This window comes from Euprymna scolopes, chromosome 36 (assembly GCF_053919585.1).
Source record: "Euprymna scolopes isolate OS-2025 chromosome 36, ASM5391958v1, whole genome shotgun sequence".
Lineage (NCBI taxonomy): Eukaryota > Metazoa > Mollusca > Cephalopoda > Sepiida > Sepiolidae > Euprymna > Euprymna scolopes.
In genome coordinates this window covers 97521497-97543602 of record NC_136517.1, presented here as the reverse complement: position 1 = coordinate 97543602, position 22106 = coordinate 97521497, and the positions used below count along the sequence as shown (strand labels likewise).

The following is a 22106-nucleotide window of genomic DNA, read 5'->3' as shown; positions in this document are numbered from 1 at the left end:
AATAATATGATATATAATCTGTATTGTGTTGTAAACATGCTTTGGGCAGCATGTTTTATTGAAGCATATGAATTGCAGGTGATAGAAGCTCGGTCAAATGAAAAAGAGCGGGGGGGGGGGCGGTAGCAGTGAATTGAAAATTATTTAATCATGACATTCGAATATATCTATCGCCTCGGGACTGATGGAGTATTTTTCTTTTAATATAAACTGCTCCAGACAAGCGAAATTTTATATGAAAAGCAATGAAACTATTTTTAGTGCTGAAGGAGGTAATTAAATTCATCAAAAATGTAGTTTTTGAGACACCTCCACTATAAATAACAAAATCAGAATAAATGGACATAGATAATTAGATATAAAATAATTATTACATCATATTTTTTGTTTAATGTTCAAAATTAGCTGTAAATGATAATGCGAAAATAAGAAAATTATTTAATCATTCAAATACATCTATCACCTCCGACCAAATTAATGAAAATCGCTCCGGACAATGTGTGAAGTTACTTGATGTAAGGAGCTAACAAAAATTAAAGATGATTATTGCAAAGACAAGAGACCCTTTCTTTGTTGCTTGTCAAAAAAAAAAAATATATATATATATAAATGTTCAAAATTAGTTGTAAATGATGATGTGAAAATAAGAAAATTTTATAATCATGGCATTCAAATACATCTATCACCTTCGATGACAAAGCTTTTTTTTCTGTGTTTTTTGTTTGTTTTTTTTGTTTTGGTTTGATAAGATAAAAACTTGTGAAGCATAGAAATTGTTTGTCACTTTTATGGTCACCAGGCTAATTAGATATGTATCCAATCCTTCTTCTCCCCGTGCGGCTCTGTGTGTCAGTCGGTCTGTCACGCTTTAGTTTAAAATAACATTATTGTCATTAAGTGTACATATGAAATGGGTGTGGCTTTAAAAATATACATGTGCATTACACGTGGTCGGACTTTTTAAATTTTAACCATCAACAAACAAGATTTTGGAACCGAATTGTTGTAACATTGTTATTACTTTTAAAATGGACCCAGACGTTGTGTGTAGAGACAGTTGCAAAGTAAATAAAACTTGGACACAAACTTTTGAAGTGAAAGAAAAGTTATTTATTTCATCTGGTTTCACACACCCTTTGCGAGCACATATTTACAACAGAAATTTGCCATTTTTTAATGTTTTGAAAAATATTTACAACAGACATTTGCCATTTTTTAATGTATTCAAATTTCAAGCCAAATCTGCTGTTACGTTTCTAAATTTCTGTGATGAAGATTGGGCATTTTTATTATTTGGATTCTTTGGACTACTGTTCTCATCTTGAGTGCCATTTTCACAATGTTTCGGTCGATGTAACCTCCGACCTTCTTCAGGTGTATCTTGTTGAACTTTGGAATCTTTCTGATGAACTTAGGAAACATTCCCAAGTTCAAAAAGATACACCTGGAGAAGGTCAGAGGTTACATCAACTGAAACATTGCGAAAATGACACTCAAGATGAGAACAGTAGTATGAAGAATCCATGTTTTGTTGTCATAATTCTTCTCTAAGACCAACAGTCAGCTAGCTTGTTTCCAATATGATCCAATGCCTTAAAAATAGAATATCCTAATTAAGAAAACAAAAAGTTAGAAATGAATTATAATGCATTTTATGTTCCAGAAACTGAAATCTAATACTAGAACTGTTTAAAAATGAATATATTGCAAGATTTTTGTAGTATTATTGTAGATTAACACCTTTCTCTATAAACTGTCCTCTTGCCTCCTCAAAATATGCAAATCTCCCTGTACAAACACCTTAAAGAATGTGGGCGAAAGAAAAAATATATATAAATTTAATATAAAAATTTAATGTAAAATAATCCCTTATTTAAGGGGTATTCTAGTGTATTAGGACAGGTAACTATTTTTTTTCATGGGAAATATATCTTGTGGGGTGAGGGTGGTTTTTTGTTCTTTTGATATTAAATGATTATGTATTGTTTTAAGAGGTTTTTTGTGAGAAGAAGGAGCTTACCACTCAGACGTAGGGTTAGTGCTAGGGCTAGGAGTAGTTATGTGTGAACAACCTGAAAACTTGGCAGAAAGAAAAAAACAATTTTAGAGTAGGGGATTAGTTTCACATATAAATATAATGTAAAAATAACCCAGCATTTCCGGGCCATTCTAAAATTTTAGGACAGTTAATTTATTTTTCTATGGGAGATAAATTCTGTGATTTCTTTTTTCTTGAAGAGGTGAGGGATTTATGTTTTTTGTTTGCTTTGTTTTTTGTATACTTTACACGACTTTATGCGACTTTAAGAGGGTTTGTACAATAAGGGCTTGCCACTCAGACTTAGGATTAAGAATTATTCTGGAGGGAGGGGTCCTATCATACAGATTAAGGGTTAATGGTATGACATGTTCAAGGGAAGGCGTTTTTAGAAGATGGACTTGTCACTTGAATTTGGATTTAATGGTAGAGTATTTTTCCTGTTATATATACTTATTATTTTGAAAAAAAAATCAAAAGAATTTGGAGTGCTAACTGCTCTAAAAGGCAAGAATGGTGGGGAAATGGGGGATAAATTTATGTTAAATTTACATGTGAAACTGATCCTCTTATATATTAAATTCTAAATGATTTTTTTTTTTTTTCTTTTTTACTAATCAAAATTTTTATGGTAATCGCCTAAAAAAGGTAGAATCCTATTTAGTTTTTAAATTAGCATTGAGAAAGTCATTTATTACTAAAATTAAAGTTCGAAAGTTGAATATACTTAAAAACCAGTATTTGTTGAAGGAGCAATTATTTTATAAAAAGAACCACAAACCATATTAATTTTAAATAAAAAGTGTTTTTTTTTTTTTTTCAAAATAAACCTATAAATGTAGTTTACAAAACTGTTGTTGATTCTTATAAATAGCCACTGCTGCTGGCTAATAGCTAATTATAAGCACTAATATTGTCAACCAAATTGTTTACTCTCACTGAAAATAGGACAATATTTTTCTAGATAGGGTAATTAAAAATTGCTTCTACGAAAAGAGAAAACAACATAGAATTACAATTTTAACAAAAAAAATAAAATGATTGATTTACTTGCTAGTTGTGGTATGAAAAATATTTAAAAAAAATGTTTGATTCTCGTCATGTTGAAATTTTATCTTTAAGACAACGATAATGAATGGACCAGTTTATTTCATACCATGCGAATAAGTGAGATTGATGATTTTCTTGATTGGTTTTCAAATTTCATGATGGAATTCCTCATAGAGGAGTGGTACTAAATTCTTAAAAGAATAAATGTTTCATAAATAAAGTTACCAAAATGGCCGTTGAATAGCATTTTCGTCACTTTATTTGGTTAAAACTGTTCAAATATATCATGAAAGTATGATAGGTTATGAAAAGGAAGGGTTGTAAAGAGATAGCTTTGAATTTGAGGGTATCAAAACCAAAGCAAAATATGATGAAAGTAAAAATTAAATAGATAAACCCCATAATTTATTATACCATACCTGTTCACACTGAAACACTTGTCACAATATTCTGTGGATCTATATTAAAGAACCTTGTTAAACTTTGTGACATATTTCCAGTCTATGGAGGTCAGGCGCGAATGAACACCCCATAATTTTATTATACCATATTTCTTCAAACTGAAACATAATTATCAAAGTATACTTACGCAGATAGATATGAAAAGTCTTTATTAAAGTTTGTGCCTATTTCCATTCTATGGAGGCCAGGCGCGAACGCAGACCCCACAATTTTATTATACCATCCCTATTTAAGTTAAGAATACTTTGATAAGTATGTTTTATGTACATCTATATCAAAAACACTTGTAAACGTTTTTTTTTTTTTAATTTTTAAATTTTTTATTTCCATACTTTGTGGACCAGGCGCGAACGCAGACCCCACAATTTTAATGAACCACCGTTCTGCCAAATCAAACATACCCATTCCTGTGTCTCGATACATCTTCTATCATTATATGTAATCAGTTTTTTAAAATAGTCAACCATATAGGAGCCTATTCGTGACCAGACACACACACACACACACACACACACATTCAGCTTTATATTATATATATATATATAATTATTTACTATAATAATTATTCAATACCTACAGGCACTAGTGTTTCATCTTTTCGGGAATCATTAGTGCAGGTTGTCATGATTAACACCAATAGATTCAAACCCGGCAACAGAAGCCATCTCTGGCTTAATTAGCAAGGACCTAATCCATTGGGCCACCGTTAATCGCGAGAAATACTGTTGAAATTTAAACATTTATTTTTAAAAAATTTTTTATTATATATATATATATATATATATAATAGAATAAGTTAAGAAGATAAAGAGTAAAGTTACATAGTCAGTAAGGGTTACAGAAAGAGGAATAAGGGAGATACTTCTTTAGGCCATGGCATTTCAAAGCTAAATGCTTCTTGTCAGAAGCATTATACAAATGTAAAGGCAAAAAACAACACCGACTTTGAAAACATTCAGATTAGAATTGGAAAAAAAAATTATAGGGAAGAGGGATAATATGATGGGGATAAAAGAGAGAAGAGACAGAAAAAACAAAGTTATTAAATACAAATAAAGCAGAACAAATTAAGTACAGAAGATGTAAGAGAAGAGGAAGAAAAACAAATAAGAAAGTTAAAATGTAAATCAACTCAAATTCTTGAAGGATAATACATTAGGAATTAGATAAAATGAAATGAAAGTCAATATCCACTACACTCGCATGCAGATTAATCTAGAAGAAAAATTTCAGTGTCTGTAATGAGCCTGAAAAAGCACTGAAGAAGTAATCCGAATCCAAGTTCTTGAATAAAGAGATCCTCATGGAGAAACATGCATCACAGTTTGTTGTGCATAAAATAAAATGTACATTCATGGATATCATAAAGGTTTTAAAAGGATTTCAAAGCGATGCAGTATTAATCTAAAAGGTTTGCACACAATGCAGATATTAGAGTATCAAGTTCAATAGAGATGAACAGTAAAAACGAAGTGAAACCCTCACTATAATTTAAATTTTTTTTAAGAAAGCTGTTCAATTTAAAATTATAGAAAACTCACATTATGAGTTAGAAAATAGGGTAAAAGGTCAAATGAAAGAAATAATTAAGGTCTTTTGTAGACCAGAAAAAAGTGAATAAGCAACTAACAGTCTCAAATAATAGCCATGTCCTAAAGAACTTTCTCTCTTATTCCTCTTTCTGTAACCCTTATTGACTTGATAATGTAATAAAGTTTCTATGTAACTTTATGCATTATCTTCTTAACCTATTCTATTGTTTGCTCCTTTTAAACTGGTAGAGCTTTTTTATTCAAATAGGTTTGCCTTAACATTTAAAATTTATTTTTCAGCTTAATTTTATTACTATATATATATATATATATATATATGATTGTGAAAATTGGTTTCTAGACCAATAGACCACAATTTCATTAACTATTTTAATAATTGAAAAGTTTGTATACTTTTCTCTCCTCTTTTTGTTTCAGTTTTGGATCAAACCAATTAAAATCGCCACATCATTTGTCATGGATGTGCTTGCAAGAATACATCAAGTTGGGTCTTTATACATTACGGGTAAGATTTTGCTTCTATTTTCTTTTTAGATATTATCACAAGCCCAAATTTTAGTTTTCAATACATTCAAAAACGTTTAATGTGCCTAGAAAATATAAACAATCGTACCAATGTCATCGGGTTATGAAAATTAATCCTGATGGAAATAATAATTATTAGATCAAACCAGCTTAAGTATGATGCATAATTTGGTTCAGAACTTGATCTAATGTTGTGTCAGCATCTTTTGGCAGTTTACAGGAAGCTGCCAAAAAGCTGATACGATTAGCTGTTAGTAGACAATGTTTTCATTGATAATAAAAAATTACTTATATGATACTATTTTTGAAAGAAAAGATGTTTTTTTGTGTCATAGTTATTTCAATGAAAAATTGTTTTTTGTCATTACAAAAAACAAAATTCATTTTATTGAAACTTTTCTTGCAAAAAAAAAAAAACAATAAATAAAATAAGATTTCTTTAGATACTTTCATTTATAGTTATTTCTATATTTTTATCTTTAAAAAAGAAAATTTCTTTCTTGGAAACATTTGTTGAAAAAAAAATAATGTACTTTTCATGAAAAAATATCAACATTTCTTGAAAAAATACAAATGTTTCTGGAAAAAAATACAAATGTTTCTGGAAAAAAATATAAATATTTCTTGAAAAAAAATATAAATATTGCTTGAAAAAAGATACAAATATTTCTTGAAAAAGTATAAATATTTCTTGAAAAAATACAAATAATTCTTGTAAAAAAAAGAAATTTCTTTCACTTAAGTAACAATACAGTAAATCTAATCGTTACTTGGCCTTTGGGACAAGATCAAAGTGTAGTATCTATTCTTCAGATGCTGCACTTCAATTTCTTGTTCTGTCAGTGGAGGAGAAATCCTTCACGACTGAGACAATTTTTATTTTTGTTCCTTTTCTCCACATTAAAAAACGATCCTGGTGTCTAACTCTGTCCCGTGGGGAGGCATTGTAAATAGGAACAATACAGTAAGTCTTACCTTATGTAAAAACTTTGTTTTCAGCGTTTTGAATTTATCATTTGGCAGTGTTCACATTAGCTTTTTCCAACAACATTTCTGACTGCTTACCATAAACTATCGGAAGATGCTGATGTAATCTTAGGTCAGGTTCTGGGTTAGTACTCAAAATTCTTGTAAAAAATATAGAAAAATGATTTGAGAATGCAACCTGACTGTTTATATAAGATTCATTTTAACAGCAAACACATTGAATTCTCTTGATAGGATAATAGCATGTTAGAGAGATCAAACTTTTAATGTGGCCACATAGATATTTGCAAAACATATCAAATTACTTCTCTTATGCCGATTCATTCATCAAAGAAAATCTATAAAAATATGAGTGTTCAGAGAAAGAAATTATTCATTCATCCAGGAAGGGGGCGGTAGATGAGGTAAAGAGTCATAAGTGATTTATCTTGTATTAACTTATTACTTGGGAAATCTAATTTATATAGCTTACTATGTCTGTCTCCATATTTTCAAACTCTATCTCGGCCGAAACTAAAAGTCACAAAGCAGCACTAGGGGCCTCAAACGATTGGATATTTTTATGGACCATTCTTTTATGGGTCTTTAGCCGGTTAAAATAGATTTTAAGGTCAAAAACGGGTAAAAATTTAAAAAATTGTTATACATTTTTTACGTTCATTTTAGTTTATTTTTAATCTATTCATATGCGTGTCATGTTAATACAGTGGAAACTTTACCAGCTTTGAATGCTACAGTTGTGCTTTCAGCTGATGTGTGTGTACATATTCTGAAAGAGGAATGGGTTAGGCAGAGAAAAAAGAAAGGAAACCTAGGAGGAAAGATAGAAGTTTTAATAGGAATATGTTACACTTTTGTCCCAGACAATGCCGGGTAATCCTGCTAGTTGTATATAAAAAATAAATAAATAAAGATATTGGCAAAACAATACCAAATTTATTTAGGTAGCTCAATTAGTCACCGAATGATATTCATTCAAAGTTTGGTGAAAATTAGAACATGTGCAGTTTTTTTATTCACCAAGTTCTTGTGGGCATTTGTGGAGAAGGCATGCTCTCGGTTCTTGACACGTATTGGGGCGGTGGTTGAGGTTGAAAGCAGCTACATTCAATAGATGTCAGTTCTACTACACAATCAAGTTACCTGAATTGATTTTTTTTAATAAAAGTTTTAAAATAAAGCTGTTGTCTTCTTTAGGGTGACAATTTGATCGTTCTACCCTGTATTTATATATATATATATATATATATATATATATATATATATACCAAGTTAAAGGTATTCAGAACGAAAAACTCGTAAATTAAAACAAAGTTATTAAGAGTGCTCAATAAAAAGAGGAAAATATATTATTTTTATTTATACAAACAAATATTACATAGTCGCTACACCGAACGTGCTAATGTTAGCATTACAAGCGTATGCTGTATTTTTGTGGGCATCGGCAATATTACATACCTAATGTGCTTCAACAAGTCATATCTTTTTTATTTGTGGGTCAATTTTTAAAAGAATTACATTGCTAGAAAGAGAATAGAATAAGCATTCCAATGGTGTTAATTTATTTTTATTTTATGTGTTTAATGTTTTTATGCTCCAAGTTAAAAATGAAAAACCGTTAAAAAAATGACGACAGCAAAAAGAGAAACTGTTTTTTTCAATGTTTACATTTCATATGTTACGTTTGAATACACATGCGCGGGGTCAAATTTGATTGGATATGGATGAAATTTTACAGGCTATATAAGCATCTCTACTGGACTTTGATTTATATTTTTACGACCACAGGAAACAAAGTTATGACCGAGCAAAGTTGACGAAGAATATTTCAAAATTGATAAGATAAATCGGTATATATCATCCATTTTCATATAGATAATAGTTTCAGAATTATTTTCATGTATAATATGTAAATATTTGATAATTATTAATTCTGCGGAAATTTCTTTAAAATGTTATCTTTTCTAGAAATTCAAATCCGCTTAACGAGGAAAATGGCTTGTTATGCGCTAATGTGCTGACCAGTGCTCAGCTAACTAAAGTCAGCGCATTAACGAGTTTCGTTTGTATTCTCTTAAAAAAAAAAAAAAAACTTGTTTCTGCTTTAAAAACGAAAGCAGTTTCATTGTTTATTCTGAGTTTGTCAATTGAAAAAAATTATTTTCAAGTTTTGCAAATTTGGTTTCCAAACAATACTATTTTGTTGTTTTTAATGCTTTTAGTACACATGTACTAAAAGCGTTTAAAGACAAAATGTATTAAGTACATGCGTTTCTGTTATCTTGTATTTATAACTTCTTACTTGTACTTAAGGTAGAATTGTGTTTTTTAGTGGTAAAAAACAAACAAATATATAACAAATAAAAGGTACTTGTGCATTTATGCTACCGTGCTGAAATAATAACGTTATTATTTAGAAACCAATTCTTAACATGGAGAAGGAAGGGTGTTTTGTTAACTATTCTGTACTTTCACCTAACAATTAAGTAAAATATATCGTGAAATTTGAATTTATATTTAACTCATTGTCAAGACAATTTTTTCGAATCTGTAAAACAAACCCGTTTTTTTTTTTAACTGAGGATATCTAAATATAATAATAATAATAATAATAATAATAATAATAATAATAATTAGCAGTTCGATAAAGAATTTCATTGTGATGCATTTTGTAAATTTTTACCTTGTTTCCACCATAACATTTTTCTTTAAAATGACTACCTCATAAGGTTTTCGGATATGCTGAAAACGAATATTGCATTTAAATTTTCCACAAATAAGTAGCTTTCTGGATATTAAGCAATGTCATTTCTTATGTTATTGCTGGTGGCCATCTTGGTACGTGCGTTTGCACATAGTTTCTCAGGGTACCAAGATGGCCACCAGCGATAACATAAGAAATGACATTGCTTAATATCCTGAAAACTACTTATTTGTAGAAAATTTAAATGCGATTTTCATTTTCAGCATACCCTAAACCCATATAAGTAATCATTTTAAATGTTAAAGTGGAAACAAGGTAAAAAAAATTACCATTTTATTTCTTTGTTTACATAGTTGAATTTTCAGTAAAACAACAGAATAGAAATTGCAAAAATTACCATCAACTGATGAATATATAGTTGTTGCTTATCAGGATTCCTGGTATCCTGGTACTGTGAAAGCCACATCAAGGATTCATGTAGAGTACGATTTATGGTTGCATCTCAGAAAATAGGGGTATATTTTGGGCCAGATAGAGAGGATTTAAAAAAATTGAAAATTGGACTGGTCCCAAAATGCATAAGTTCTGGTCGACTATGGAAATTTCCATCTTTATCAGAAATCCAAAATCTATATGAAAAATTTTCTTCGATTTATTTCTGAGATTAATTCATAGCTACTCAATTTTTTTTTCTTTGAGGGGAGTAGTAAATACCGACCATGACTGCTCTTTAGGCATTCAATGGCTACACCCCAGATTAAGCTCTCTTTTGGCGAGGAAGCAGAAATTTGCCTGCTCTCAATAAAGCTATATTTAAATACCACTATAATACTTAGTGTTTTTTTTCATAAATTGACACCCACTGTATGATACCATGCGCCAGTTTAAAAAAAATTGAAATTTGTACATTTAATTTATGATTCATGGCTTATAGTAAAGAGATACATCAGATTTGACTGAATAATCAAAAAGAGCACACAATTTGACATAAGAGTGCCAAGTTTCATGAAAATAACTTGAAAAATAAATAAATGTTGGCGAAATTACCAAATTTCTTGAGATGTTGAGGTCTGTAATTTAGCCCACTTTTTTTTTAAAGAAACATATCCATGGAAAAGCATAAATTTTGGCACTTAAAATTCTCATAACTTTTGAACTACTGATGGTATTTGCATAATTTAAACGGTTTAAGCATCTTTTACATAGCTCTTTTCATGCAACTTGATAAAATAACAAAACAAAAAAAAGAAAAAATCAACTTGTAATGCTACTAATGTTTCACTCAAGTGGTCGGTCCAGACCACAAGTCTTCTTCAGGCAACGTAATAAAGCTTATGTTTCTGTGAAGAAGTCTGGTTCATTTGAAGAACCAGACTTCTTCACAGGAACACAGGCTTTATTATGTCGCCTGAAGAAGACTTGTGGTCTGGACCGACCACTTGTCTGAAACAGCATGTTCAGTGTAGCGACTATGGAATATTTGTCTATATAAATAAAAATATAGATATATATGTATATAAATTCATCTGTCATTCCTTTTTTAAACAGATGGAATCAAAGACAAGATTCAAGTAAGGGCGCAGGGTCCACAGAGTTTTTTAATTATATATATATATATATATATATATATATATATATATATATATATATATATATATATACTAGCAGGGAGACCTGATGTTGCTCGGGATTGAATGATGATGAATGAATGTTTCACAATCACATATTTTTATTGTCATCGAAATTGGTGAAATCGCCCATTTTTTTCAGTCAAATTAATCGATTTCCTGCTCTAGTTGGAGACCCATTGCAAAGCACAGGGAGGAAGCTTCACATGCCTCCTCGCAGAGATTGGTCCACAATACATGGTAGTCTACATTGCACTGTAGAGAACCTAGTATTGATTTTATAAAATTATTTATATATAATGGGTTGCAATCAAGTTTAAAATGCAAAAGTTAAGTATCATGCTTCCATTGTGCTTTAAGCAGCAACATTAATTTCGAATGGGCCCCTGTCATATCAAAGAACCTACTGTTGATTTTATATGTCAGGCCTTTCGGCTTGTGTGGTAATAAAAATTCTCAAATGCATTTGTGATGCTGAGCTGTTTAAAGTGTTAACTTTGGTCAAAATCGCCTGTTCCTTCTTTCAGCAGATTATTTTGATTATCAATGCTTATCGAAAACATTTCAATACAAAACCTATCTAAGAACACTGTGAGGCACATAAAGTGCCTTTGTGGTGTGAAATTTCATAAAAATCAGCACAGCCGTTTTCAAGTCTATAGGGAACAAACTCCTACACACACACACCAAGGTTCTTTTATATAATAGTAGAGATAGATATATAAAATAATTAATCTTAAATTCTATGCAATTATGCAGGATGTAGCAAGTATGCATAAACAAATTCAGCATAATAGTGAAATAGAACCAATAAGCTAATAAAAAAAAAGCAGAAAAAGTTAAATGAGTAATTAATAAACACTCGTTTTTCAAAGTAATATGCTAATTAGTTAACCTTCATGTAGTTGTTCACATATCCATGACAGAGTATATTAAAAAGTTTTTTTCAATACTTTTTAAAGAGAAAAATAGGATCTGGCCTTCAGGCTAAGATCCAAGTGTAAAAAAAAAAAAAAAAAAAAAAAAAGAAGAAAAGGCACACACACACACACACACACACACACATATTTTACAAATTGTAAATATGGTTTTTCAAACGCTGGAGATTTATTAGTTAGATTAGACTCCACAGAGTGAATGAGGTATTGTGGTAAATGTTGCCAGTCAAGAGTAAGTTTCCAAAAACTTTTCATGATTACTATAGTTACAAAAACCCTGTACCCTCCCCTCCCCAACTTCATTCATAATCTAATTGTAGAATTTTTTCATGAGAAAATAAACTATATAAATAAGATGCAAGTGTAGTATCTGTTCTGATGCTACACTTTAGTTAATTTGTCCTTAGTCAATGGAGGAGAAACCCTTCTATCCTGAGGCAATTTTTATTAGTGCCTACTGCCAGAGTACCTCTTCTTAGGGAGCTGCCCCCCGCACGACCTTATGTCGCATTTTGCTTTTGTGGGGAAGCAAATAAATACCAATAGGAAAAGTAGGCTTTTAATATCAATGACAGGGCAAGGAAAAAAATTGAACTTTGTCGATATAGTTATATGTATTTTGGTTCCTTATCAAATAACGCACAAACCTTTTGATAAATGACAAATTAAAATATAACTTTTAACTTGTGGCTAAGACATTTCATCTTTTCTGTCCACAGTGAGAAATCCTTTTAAACTGAGGCAATTTTAATGTTTGCTTCAATCTGGAATGTCCTTTTTTTGAGAATTGGATTTTCCTCACATTTGTACCTTACTCCATGTCCATGTGAGGAAGCAAGTAAATAGGGACTTTCGTTTATTTACTTTTTTTTTTCTTTTTTTTTCAGGATTCTGAAGTCGATTCCCTCAAGCGTGATGTTGAGTTCCGTATGCTTCTTTCTGATGCATCTTGCGCCACAGACTCTAACACTATTCAGGTGAGATTCAAAATATCATTCCTTACTGCCAAAAGTAATGCCTCCTATTTTTTAATTTCGCCTGAATGAATCAGAGGGGATTGTAATTGCATTGTTCTGTTGACTGAACTTATGCATTCATGATCTGAAAGCTTCACCTCTGTTGCAGATATTGACAGTATGAGACTAAGAAAGTGACCACAGTTATGAATGAGCATCAGAAGCAGAGATGCGTCATTGAATTCCTTAATGTAGAAAAAAGTTTAACTGATCAACATTCACCAGCATCTGTTAAATGTTTATAAAGCCAATGCAATTTATGTTAGCACAGTTAGGAGATGGATTTGTTGATTATGTCTCTTTTTTTTTTCATTTTTCTTAAACTTTTTCTTCTAGGGGATGGGACATCCAACCAGATGTCTGACATTTACCCCTATTTTAGTGAGTCCAACCAAGAGATCTTTTCAAGATTCTAGCCGTCCCTTTCAGTGCAATCGTTTGTATTTCACTTGCACTTGGTTCACCGGGTATGCTTGCTATGTACTTTTTTATGTCCCTTTTTTTTTTTCATTTTTCTTAAACTTTTTCTTCTAGGGGATGGGACATCCAACCAGATGTCTGACATTTACCCCTATTTTAGTGAGTCCAACCAAGAGATCTTTTCAGGATTCTAGCCGTCCCTTTCAGTGCAATCGTTTGTATTTCACTTGCACTTGGTTCACCGGGTATATGTCCAGTATGAGTTCGCATATGTTGCACTAGTGGCGACAGATGTGAGTGACAAAGCACACCCCAGTCTTTTACAACCAAGACATCAAGAGGCTAGCAAAACTGCATTGACAATAGTGGTGACTATCTAGAAAAACAAATTCTGGAACAAAAATGGCTGCTTGTTTTATTGGTACCACTTCCATCTTTGTAGCTCTTCAATGTTTTAGCTTTTGAGTTAAAATAGGAGGCCTTACTTTTGGAATGATCCTCATATTATTATCAACATTCTTTTCTTTTCATCATTTTTTTCTTGCTATTCTTTTTTCTTCTTCTTATTTTCTTTTTCTTATAAGGCCGATTTGGATCTTGATAGTTCGAATTGAATTGTTTCCCTCTTATTTATGCTGGATCAAAAACATGGCTGACCTAAAATCACTATGTTTTGCTTAGTCATAAAATTTGATTTTCTTTATTTAAAAAGAAATACTTGATCAATTTATGTGATTTCTGGAATATGACATTATCGTTCCATGGCGAGTACATACATCATAAAGATCCTTTTGTATTTTTGTTTTTTAATTGTAATTCTAAATAAGCATCGTTTTTCTATATTTTATTTGATTTGATTTTTCTATAAGTTTATCAATGTTATATGTGTATTTTGTTTTTATAACTTTTTATTAGTGAGATAAAAAAAAAAAAAAGATGAATATTGTAAAATCATATTTGGATTTTTTGGACAACTGTTCTGATCTTGAGTTTTATTCTCACAACCTTTTGGTCAATGTAACCTCTGACCTTCTTCAGGTATATCTTGTTAAAACTTGTGAATTTTTTGGTTGGAATTCGAGGAATTTACACTATTCGAATGGAACCCTTTTATTAATCCATGTGTCTAGCATGCTCTCGTTCTATCAGTCATAACTGGGTAGAAGTCCCAAATAATTCACAAGGATCCATGTACAGTGGATAGAGTACTTGGTGAAATTCAGTTGTATATATTCCTGGAGACTGAAGGTTCAATCCTCAGTACGAGCAACCAAAAATACAATAGTCAATTACTTAGGACTTCTACCCAGCCATGGCTGATGAAATAGGAACATGCTACCTCTATGAAGAAAATAAAGAGTTTTGTTTGAAATTCCGTACAGATACCCAAGTTCAGCAAGCACTCAATATGAGAACAGGAGTCTAAACAATCAAAATAATACAAATCATTTATCGTCATCTCAAAAATTCATAACCAAAATCATAAAATGATTTTTAAAATTTTGATTTTTTTCTTTGTTCTTTATTTAAATTTTTTTTTTTTTTTTTTAGGAGTTGTACATTTTTCATAAACTCATCCATACAATTGAACAAGAACCATTGCAAACAGATGCCATCAGCCAGACGTTATCGCAGCGAACATGCAACTTTCTCAAAGAACTTCTCCTCTCCAAACCTGAACTTAGCAGCACAATCATCGGTCACCTAAAATGCCCGGAAAAGCCGAGCCTGAAGCTCCACCACATAATGATGGACCAGGTCTATATCAACTGCATAATCCGTTGTATCTCGGCTCTGTCTCAGGATGGCGCTGTAGCAGTCGGCCAGCAAGATCGCTGCGAGCAGCTCTATAACATCTTATCCTTATTTGACCCCGAAAATGAGGCTAAAGTGCTCAATCTGAGCCAGATGATCTCCGGACTTGTGCAGATGTGCGAGAGTGATTGTTTGTCCGAAGAAAGACTGCTCTCCCTGATGGCTGGGAAGAAGAAGCCGTTTCTCTTAAAGCAACTTAGCGATGAAATAGTAGCATGCCGCATGCAGCAGATGGTTAGCTGCAGTCCAACATCCAAACATGTAGAATTGACGGAAAGCCAGAGACAACTGCTGACGCTCTCTCTCTGTGAAGACCGATCTCAGAGTTGGCGCCAGTTCTATTTCATGTGTACAAAAAATAACCAGCATTGTTTTGAAATCATAATGGTGAGTTTAAAATGTTTTTTTTTCTTATTTATGTTTCAGTAGTTTTTAGAATGAATTTTAACAACTTTTCTTGTCAATAACATGTTATAACAGTAACAAATGAGAATTGGTTATTTGTATGATTTAGATTATGCAGACTACTATTCTCAACTTGAATGTTATTCTCAGAACATAATAAATAATAGAAGACTCCACATTAAAAAAAAGAAAAATAGGCTTGAAACTCCTAAAATTCATTCTATAATTGTTTGCAAGAATATGTGACACAATGGATAAAAGTGTTAAATTAATGTCTTTAAATTGATGATGGTGAGTTTAATATATGTATTTTTTTATGGCACATTCAATAGTTTTAAAAATACATTATAACAAATTTTATTGCCAATATGATACAACAATAAGAAATGAGAATTGGCTATTTGTATTCAGACTACTGTTTTCAACTTGCATATTATCCTCGCAACATAATAAGTAAGATTACACATTTAAAAACAATAACAGGCTTTAAGTCTCCTCAAATTTATGCTAGAATTATCTGCAAGTGGCTATGACACAATGGATAAAAGTAATAAGTAGTAATAGCTAAAAATTATAATGATAAGTTAAAAATATGTATTTTTTTCTTATTTATGAATGGTCAGTAGTTTTAAAAATAAATTTTAACATATTTTATCTCCAATAACATGATAAAGTAATAACAAATAGGAATTGGCTATTTTTATGATTTGAATTATTTGGGCTACTGTTCTCACCATGTTATTCTCATATTTCGGTTGATGTAACCTCCAACCTTCTTCACGAATTCTGGAAGCTGTAAGGAATTGCAGAACAAAGTGCTTTATTTAATTCATGGGAGGTAATTTCTATCAATGAAGGATCTCTAGTCAGAGAATAAAATTATTAAGCAATAATCAGTGACACTCTTCTAGAGGTTGAAAGTTCAATCCTCATGTACTTATTTATGTCACAAAGTGTCAAAGCAATTGCCATCGATATGGCACTTGATATCATAACAGAAGACAATAACCAAAAATTTATTGGCGATTCCGACTCATTGTTTTAATGGCTCTAAAGGAAACAAAACAAAAGAACCCTCCATAACAAACTTAAAAAATAAAAAAAGACTAGAAGAAAGAAAGCAAGTTATATTTTGATGGATATCAAGTCACATAGGAATAAGAGGAGGTGACAAAGCCAATCTAGCAGCAAAATCATCTGTAGAAATGAAGTCAAGTCTCATTCTAACATTTAAAAACCGCTTTACTGATTATCTTTGTTAGTAGGTTGTATAGAGAAAAGGTTAGTCGTGGAAATTGTTCCTATGTAGAAACGTTGAAAGGGAGAAGAGTTCATGTGTGTGTGATGAAGTTATGGTTTGTAGCCATGATGGATTATTTGTCTCCAAGAAGTTAGTAGTGGAAACGTGCATCATAAATGATTAGAGACTGTAGCATAGGATGAGAAAGAGAGTCCATGTGTGTATCATATTGAAATCCATGTGTGGAGATATCCATATTGGCTTGTTTGTATTCACGTCTTAGTTGAACCCTAAGCCTGAAGGTTGAGTGAGTTCTGTTGAATCCCAAGAGAGAAGTTGTGGATACAGGTTTGCTCCATGTGGAGTTGTTGTCAGTCCAAGACCTAGGAAGAAAGAGAGAGAGAGAGTGTTGGCGGTTTAACCTTTAATAAACTCAGTCATGTGATTAAGTTGGAACAATTACATTGAAGGCATTGCCAGGGCCGCTGCAAGACAGGTGGGCTCTCTCTACTGTGCTAGACAACTACTAACACCCGAAAGTATCCTGTACCTCTATAAGGCCACCATTCGCCCATGTATGGAGTATTGCTGTCACATTTGGGCTGGTGCATCTGCTACTAGTCTCTCGCTCCTTGACAAGGTTCAAAAGAGTCGCAAACCTGATAGGCCCTGAACTGTCATCTAAGCTTCAGCCTCTGTCCCATCGACGAAATGTTGCATCCCTCTGCCTGTTCTACAAGTATTTTAGTGGTGAATGCTCTGACGAACTGCAATCACTTGTGCCCCCACGACAAACCTGACAGGCTGCTAAATCCCACCCCCACACTGTAGAGATCCCTAGATGTAAAAGATCTTTCTACTCCAATAGTTTCTTTCCCAGAACCGCTAGACTTTGGAATTCCATTCCAGGTCCCTGCTTCCCCAACAGTACTGACGTTCAGAAGTTCAAGTGTAACGTGAACTGACATCTTGCTGCCCAAATCTCTACATAGTACCCCAGTAGTTGTTGCCCCTGATAGTAGCTCCCTACACCAAAGTGGCAATTTGCCTTGTTTGGGGTGAAAATGTAATAAAAAAAAAAATTTAAAAAAAGAGCTGGCTTCTGATTGGAAAAGCCAGGAAGGAAGTGTATTCAAAATCTTCAGCCATGAGAATTCGCTCCTGCTTGTGTTTGTTGCAATTTTATCTGCTACACATCCCTAAAAATGCAACACATTCCTTAAGTCTTATTCCTAGATAATGTTATGGGGTTAAATGGTAATAAACGAAAGAAACACAGGATTTTTAGAAACAAACATATATTCACATAAATTACAAGCAAAGACTGGTTGGGAATACCATTCCTCAATGGTAGACATTTGCACACGACCGGCTTCGTCACATACCAATCTCAGACTGCTGGGCACCGGTCTCGATACTGGAAGTAACGTCACTAGAGGAAGTGATGTCACGAGATAGTCCATTAATCCCATGGAGGGATGACTCCAACAACCCCTCCTAAGCTTTTTGTTTGTAAAATCTGTCAGTACCTCTTCCTTTTGGGGTTTACCATCAATTGCTCAGTAACCTTTCTCTTACGGAACGACCGCCATAGTTCAGGTGTTAGTTGAGGAGGTTCAAGATCAAAAGTTTCAAAGACCATGTCTACCGGCTCATCTTCCAATGGTGGACTGTCTCTGGTTTCAACTGATCAACATCTTAGTTGGTTCTGGTGACGTTTGTGGGTATATGTTGGTCCTTGGATGATATATACCATGTCACCGACTTTCTTAGTAATTGTTGTACCCATCTCCCAGAATGATGTGTTGTTTTTATAACTTTTGAAAAGCACTCTTTCGCCTGGTATGAAACGTTTATTGGGTCAATAAGTGATCACTAATGGCCTTGCCTGTTTGGGTAAGAGCTTGTCAAAAACAGATCTCACTTTACGCGCAAACATCATTTCTGCAGGTGAGACTGCTGTTGGTGTGTCTGGGTTGGGTGTAATCCTATACACGTGTAGAAATTGTTGCTTTGGCTTGGGGAATTCTTTTGGCGCAGGTTTTTTAGCTTCCGGCTTTGCAGTTTCAGTTTTCCTGCCTCCTTTGGCAGATTCTGTTGAAGCTTTCTTTTTTGATTTCTCTGTTGCTGCAAATGGGACATTTCGTTTTTTCTTGAAAACGGGCAGAGTGTTTTCTTTTAGTTCGAATCTTGCTATAGCCTTTGTACATTTTCCTAGTCCTGGTGAGAATACTTCTGGAAATTTCCCTTTTAACTCGTCCTTCAGTTGTTGCTCCTCCGTAGACAAGAATTTATTCATAGGTTGGTCCCACAATTCGAATCACTCCATCCAATCAGTATCGAACAGGTTTTCGGATGTCCTATGTACATACACTTTTACTTTTTTAGTAACATCATTTAAGGTCACCGGGAGTGAGCGCTCCCTCAAATTCCACTTTATCACCTGTCACAGCTCGAGCTGATTTGTTCGTCTTCTGCATGGTTGGTTTCCTTAGCCTTTTCCACATCTTAAGGTTAATGATGGACAGGTCTGATCCAGAATCCAATTGGAGATGCACAGTTTTATTTGCAATGTTAACTGTGACATATTTGCACCAGTTCTTATCTGAATCCAAGTCAAATCTAGTCTGTCGGACACTGTTCTTGTCCTTGTTCTTCCTGCACTAGATCGCTTTGTGGCTCTTCCTGCCACTTTTGTTGCAGTACTTATATTTGTAAAAACATTGACTTAACCAATGTTTCCTGCCGCAGTGATAACATGGGCTTGTAGGGGATCCGGGTCTTGTGACTGGGTGGTACTTATTAGGTGTAGCCTGAGTTTTCTTTCTTCCAGCTTTGCTTTTTTGGGGTGAGTATTTTCCGGTCTGAATGTCGTCCTTCTAATGCATGTTGCACATGACTCCTCGATGGGTCTCGAGTTGTTCCTTACTCCTTATGCAGACTACCCGTTGACAATCCTCGACCAACTTCTGGAGGGTGAGGCCCTGTTCGCTCTCAAGTCTAGAGAGAACACGTTGTCTAATCTCAGCATTTTTGGATGAAACTAGACCCTGCGCAAAAATTAAACGCTTGAGGTCATCTGCCAATAAGTCAGATAGATGGAAATCATCGCAGTGTTTATTTACCACGGACGCGAAGGTTAAGTAATTATCGTCATCACTTTTTTGCAGGTTCAAGCACTTCTATTTTCTATGAAAGAGTGTAGAATTCGAGCTGCATAGTTCGGATAAAAGTTTGACCAATTCAAAAAATTCCAATTCACTTGTCTTCCTGGGGAGAATATAATCCACAAACTTGCTATGTTCTGTGGTCCCTAATTTCCTCCAAAGTAGGCGAACTTTCTTAGCATTGCTCCACTCTTGACAATCCATGGTGATTAGGCCCTCATATCTTTTATAGAAAGCGTCAAACGTCCCATCCAACTCCGGTTAGTAGTTGAACGTTTCTATAGTGTTCCATATTGTACTTTGTGAAAAAGCAAAACTGTTGTCCCTGTGTTCCGTTCTATCGAATATTTTTAACAATAGCTCTTCTTGTCTCTGTTGTTGAAGTAACATTCTCTCCTCCAACACTTGTTGCCTTTCTTGAAATTGTAACTGGAGCTGTTTATCATGTTCTTTTAAATTTTTCTCAGCTTTCTGCTGCTGGTCTATCTGAGCCTTAATTAGCTGTATTAATACTGCTTCCAAACACCCGCAAAAAAAATTTATTTCCGTTTTTGACTGGAGAAGAGAGATAAAATAATTAAAAATATATAGAAAATGTCCTTTTTTTGAGTGTGTGCGTATAAAGGAGGAAGCAATTTATCCCTTGCTTCTTGTAAAAACCTTAGAGATAACCCAATATGAGGGTGCACAAAAAAGAATTTTACTTGCGAAACAAAAAAAATATATACTGTGATACCATACAGTTGCAAAAGAATAAAAATAATTGTGGAATTGTCTGGAAATTAACCAAAATGGCCTGTCTTTTTTTTATTTATGTTTGTGTGGGTGAGTTGTCCCCATGCAGCAGAAAAATAAGTTTTTCACTTTAGGACCGACAGTTAAAAATAAAATATTACAGAAAATTCCACACATGAAAAAAACATATTTCCTTTAGCCCAAGTAAAATGAAAAAGGAAAAAAAAGAAACATTTCTCTCTTGTTAAAATATTGCATAAACTAGCAGCAAAAACAAAGTAAAAAACTTTTCACTTTATTTGAAAAATATTCAAATTTGCATATGCCTTACAGTTGACATTTTACGATAGAATTGTTCATGCAGTGAAAATTAGGTCAGCATTTTTATCTTTTCCTTTTTTTTTCTTTCTTCTTTCAGCAAGCCAACAAATTAATTTTTTAAGCATGACAAAAAATGCGTTTAGCACAGTTCTTTTTTTTCAATTTAAATATAGGGACAAAAAGAGTAACTTACAATTTCTTCGATAATTTTGCCATGTGTTCGTTTCTTTCTTTTTTGTTTTGTTTTTAGGACATAATTGCCAGTTGACTTCTTCGCTTGTAAAACCGTCGTTCTTTTGAAGTCAATTAGAATTTCACTTTTTCTTTTTTCATCCTCGTCGCCAGTTGTTATGGGCTTAAATGATAATAAACGAAAGAAACACAGGATTTTTAGAAACAAACATGTATTCACATAAATTGCAGGCAAAGACCAGTTGGGAATACCATTCCTCAATGGTAGGCGTTTGCACATGACTGGCTTCGTCGCATACCAATTTCAGACTGCCGGGCACCGGTCTCAATACCGGAAGTGACGTCATGAGATAGTCCATTAATCCCATGGAGGGGCGACTCCAACAGATAAAAAACTCAAAATCCCCTATAAAGAAATGAAACCAACAATAAATAAATATTTAAAAAAGAAATGGCAACAGTCATGAGAACTGAACAAAGAAAATAAACTTTTCAAAATAACACCCACCCTCAAAAATGGACACAGGAAAATAAAATAAACAGAAGAAAATTGATATTAAATTGACTTCACATATGAAATTCACATATAACACACAATTATTTATTAAAACAAGAACAACAACCAAAGTGCCAATGTGGATATCTACTGACTATAATGATTATAAAACATATTTGAGGATTGTAAAAATATGAACTCTTTCAGAGGAAAATATTTTAACAAAAAAGAAATGAGAAAACCTAAAGAAATTGAAACCAAAAAGATTATGGACTTCCTTAAAAAAAATTAGAATATACAACAAAATTAAAATTTTTATTATCACCAATATGAAAAGTTATAAAACCTCTAATTACACATAGCAAAGAAAACATATTAACATTATATAATCATAAAATCACAAACTAAATATAG

At 32.8% G+C, this 22106-nt stretch overlaps 1 protein-coding gene across 1 annotated transcript in view; it reads left to right on the top strand.

The window, feature by feature from the left end:
- LOC145260697 (uncharacterized) overlaps nt 1-22106 on the top strand; it is a 203283-nt gene that overhangs the window by 21149 nt on the left and 160028 nt on the right. Inside the window, exons 2-4 of the mRNA XM_080119097.1 lie at nt 5521-5608; nt 12773-12862; nt 14873-15523. Of these exons, the coding sequence (XP_079975223.1) occupies nt 5521-5608; nt 12773-12862; nt 14873-15523 (829 nt within the window). The remainder of the gene's footprint in view (nt 1-5520; nt 5609-12772; nt 12863-14872; nt 15524-22106) is intronic.